Here is a 4,012-nt window from a genome sequence, read left to right as displayed (position 1 = left end):
ATTGAGAGGGGCAAAATAGCATTTTTTTTCTGCCGGAGATGATCTGGCGTGCTTTGTCAAGGCAAGCGCGTCAGCGCTGACGTGCGAAGGCAGAGGACAAATCCTTCTTGGTCACGGCCAGTGCGTGCCACGTGGCTGTCCTATCTGGAATCTTCGGGGGAAGGGGCTCAGCCTGGGCGCTAGTGGAATCTGGACCGTCAACTCGCAGATGGAAGGCTTCGATACATCGAACTGCAACCGCGCGACGTGGGGTAGAATATAATCTGGTGCGCTCCCCCCGGCCCCCGCGAACAACTTCCTGCTTGCACGCAAGCCACTCCGAGGCCAAGTCTAGGGTTTGGGAATCTGTAGGAGGGGAGAGGGGAGCGCGCTCAGGGTCAGGGAGGCGAAGATGATCGAGGTGGTGCTGAACGACCGCCTGGGGAAGAAGGTGCGGGTGAAGTGCAACGAGGACGACACCATCGGCGACCTCAAGAAGCTGGTGGCGGCGCAGACGGGGACGCGCCCCGAGAAGATCCGCATCCAGAAGTGGTACAACATCTACAAGGACCACATCACGCTCAAGGACTACGAGATCCACGACGGGATGGGGCTCGAGCTCTACTACAACTAGGCGCCCTGACCCCAACCGTGCCCTGATGTAAGGTAATTTCCTCCCTCCCAAGTTCGGCGCTGTTGCTGGGGCGACTGGCTTGGTTTCCATTAACCACGGTTGTTGAGTGATGGCTAGGAGCGGATAATTTAGTTTTGTGTGCGGCAGGGGCGGATCTAGATTTTTTGGCTAATGATGTCACAATGCAAATAGTGTGTAAAAAGGTTCCAAATTCAATTCAAAGTGTAATACCATAGAATGTAATACTACTTCTGTTCTCGAATATTTGTTGCATGCTTGTTCATTTTTTGAACTAAAACACGGTAAATAAAAAAGAACGGAGGGAGTATTAAAAAATAACATCATTTCAATTATTTGGGAAGATCCTTCGCCACTAGTTGCTGGAGCTGATTTTCTCTTTGAGAATCGTTCCATCATATTCATACTTCTTATAAAATTTGTCAAGTTAAATTACTAATTGTCTACACATGTACACACTAAGCATGTAAATGCACCTGCAGTGATGAACTCAACCAGCAGAGACCAAAATAAATACTCAAATATAAACTACCAGCTTTGATCGTCGTTTAGTTAATTTATGAACTTGCTTGTACCTACGATCACCATGGACAGATGTGTCCTATCAAAAATCACTCAGAATATTCGTGCACTTGCCAGCCAAAACCAATCAATACAGGACAACATGACTGTAGAAGGATGCTTGGAACAGATGGGCTAGTCAGGACTCAAGAGACAAACTAATGCCGCATGCAGGCCTAGACTTATCACTTATGAGAGGACTGATGTCCACCTACGTCATGGGCTGCTGTCATCTACAGTGGGTACTAACAAATATAATGGCCATTGTTAAGAACCATTGCTGTCCATGGACAGCACTTCAGCCAACGTGGCTCCGCCCCTGGTGTGCGGCGTAGTCTAATTTCAGTTCTCCTCGATGTGTTGGAGTTGGACCCCATTTCTGACTGATTAAGCAGGTTTGGTTGGGGACTGATGTATTAATTCGTCTAATTGTCATCTCCTGGATGGTGGGATTTGCCTGGTGAATAATTGAATGTCTGAACTCAGGCAGTTAAGATGGTTGATTTTTTTTGTATCTTGCAAAATATTTGGCTAAGCACAATGATTTAGTTTTCCCTGCTCTTTACTCTGAATTTCAAACCGGCTATCTGTATTGGCAAGTGTTTCCTGACATTACAAAAACTGTCAACCAGCATGAAATTTTATACATTACTCCCTTTTCATCCCTAAGCTCATGTGAGTATCCCTTTTCATCCCTAAGCACAATGATTTAGTTTGCCCTGCTCTTTACTCTGAATTTGGCAAGTGTTTCCTGACATTACAAAAACTGTCAACCAGCATGAAATTCTAATTGATGCATTGATGCCTGCTACCTTTTGAAACCACAAAACCATGTGACTGCTTAATTATGGAGGCGTAATGACGACGATCCAGTTCCCCCACAAGCTTCTTATCTTGGTTATTTTCATCATACAGTGTTTAAGAATTGCTGAGGGTATATTTCTTCGATTGTTTAGTGTGCTGAAGCAAACTTTACAGTTCAACTTATAGCCCCTGCATAGTTTTTTTTTCCAGAATGGAATGTCAAAAAAAATGCTTGTTGGTTATGGAAGACTTGCTTTGTGACATCTGAATGAGTAGGTTCGTTGTTATTTTGGATTTGTGGTTATGTTGAATGTTATCCGATCCGTCTTGCCATCAGAACTTTGTTTTGTTGCCTAAAATCTGTGGAGCAATCAGAGTAGTAAACAAAAAACATGACATGTAGTCATGTAGTAATAAGCATAGCATAGCATATCATATCATATTATGAATAATACTGATGAACACATAATCATGTCTATTAAGCATCCAACAGGAACACATCCTGGCAGCTTACCCAAGTTAACGTTGACCATTAAACCATACCTCGTTATATATTGTGTTCTCTAAGATTGCACAAGGTGAAATGAAAAGGGCTATTTAAAATTATACTCTAGTTTTGCCACTTTCCACATTTTTACCCTTAGTCACGGTTTTTTGCTTAGTTCTACCCTTCTGCTATTTTTTACCCTTAGTCGCGAACTCGCGATTCTTCAGCAGCGATAGGGCAAAACTGAGCCAAAAAAAAAAAACACTGCTAAGGGTAAAATTAAGGAAAGCAGCAGGACTAAGGGCACCACTTTAAAATGCCGAAATAAAAACTGAAAGCCTATTGAGAATCTGTATCCCTTTATATGATTCGATTAGCATTGGAATCTAGATCAGTTTCAAGCACTTGTGTAGCTGTATCTTGAGTATCATTGTTTACTACACGAGATCGCAAACTACTGTTCTATGGAGAAATTACTGAATGCTGTTTTAGCAAAATTATGAGTTGTAATGAAATGAAAGGTAGAATGAGTAATTTGATAGGCGCTTGGGCCTGGTAAGATTTAGCCCTTTATCTTGTTCCCTTCCAATGCTGGTGGTACTGAGTCAAACCGATGTTGTGTGGTTAGTGTCTCACATGTGTCAATTTCTTATTCCTGTTTGAACATGGTGGTGATACTAACGCCATCCTACTGTCTTGGCCTTTCGAGGACAAGAAATGTGACTTTTTTTGGTGATCTGTTCAGCGATCACATTTCACTGTGGTTACTTTTTCACTGCACAATGCAGCATACCTTTCTCCACTAATGAATGTTCGATTGCCGTGCAGGTTAATCCGAATTCTGAAGTCATGGGTGCGCTTCCAGTCACAGCGTCTTTAGCTAACAAGCTCGCATACATATAGGCAACTTGAGTGAGCTATGTAGTACGGATATGGTTGTGTGGCAAACTGCCAATGACTATTGACATCCTTGCATATATTGACATGTGACAAGGATCAACCTGCAAAACTGGTGCCCTGCTACTCGCAGACCTTATTATCTTAAATAACACAGGTGGTGTGTTTTTCAATTATGTGAAAACCTTGGCCTTGTTTGGATAATTTATGGTGTGATTGGATTGGTTGTAGTTGTAGGACAACCGGGGACAGCCTCTTCAGCGTCTCGTTTCGTCCGTCCAATTCTGATCTACTGCTAGGGACGACACCGAGGATTGTTGTATCAATAAACTACAGTTTGAGTACTTATATAAATATGAAAAACCGTGATCGGAAAAAAGAATGTCTTGAATGGAGTCTGTAGAACTCCAAAAATACTAGCTTTAGGGAAGCGTTTTGCATCCAAACACTTCGTGGCACACTAAAATCAAACTATTTCATAAAATTGTATTATTATTTTCAAAACTAAAAATTATCTGTATAGAAACAGGGCTTATTCTGGTTTTGGTTTGCGTCATTTTTTCTAAAAAAAACTTGCATGAGATTTGCACATTTTAATCGGCGCTAAATTGTATGTGGGTTTGCGTCATGTC

The 4,012-nt window shown here is 42.2% G+C and overlaps 1 protein-coding gene across 2 annotated transcripts; it reads left to right on the top strand.

The window, feature by feature from the left end:
* The first annotated feature begins 201 nt into the window (after positions 1-201).
* LOC100280740 (ubiquitin-like protein 5) lies at positions 202-3,564 on the top strand. 2 transcript variants are annotated; one of them, XM_023301518.2, is made up of 2 exons: positions 202-640; positions 3,312-3,564. In XM_023301518.2, exon 1 carries the CDS (start codon positions 392-394, stop codon positions 611-613), a length of 222 nt encoding a protein of 73 aa, XP_023157286.1. In that variant the 5' UTR covers positions 202-391; the 3' UTR covers positions 614-640; positions 3,312-3,564. The 2 variants fall into 2 exon arrangements, with proteins under 2 accessions (XP_023157286.1, NP_001147132.1); NM_001153660.1 differs by having other exon boundaries at positions 254-645.
* Positions 3,565-4,012: the final 448 nt, after the last annotated feature.

This window comes from Zea mays, chromosome 2 (assembly GCF_902167145.1).
Source record: "Zea mays cultivar B73 chromosome 2, Zm-B73-REFERENCE-NAM-5.0, whole genome shotgun sequence".
Lineage (NCBI taxonomy): Eukaryota > Viridiplantae > Streptophyta > Magnoliopsida > Poales > Poaceae > Zea > Zea mays.
This window is presented reverse-complemented; position numbering and strand designations above follow the sequence as displayed.

What these genes read in the sequence shown, in the direction of transcription:
- LOC100280740 (XM_023301518.2), top strand. Translation starts at nt 392, where the DNA reads ATGATCGAGGTGGTGCTGAACGACCGCCTGGGGAAGAAGGTGCGGGTG.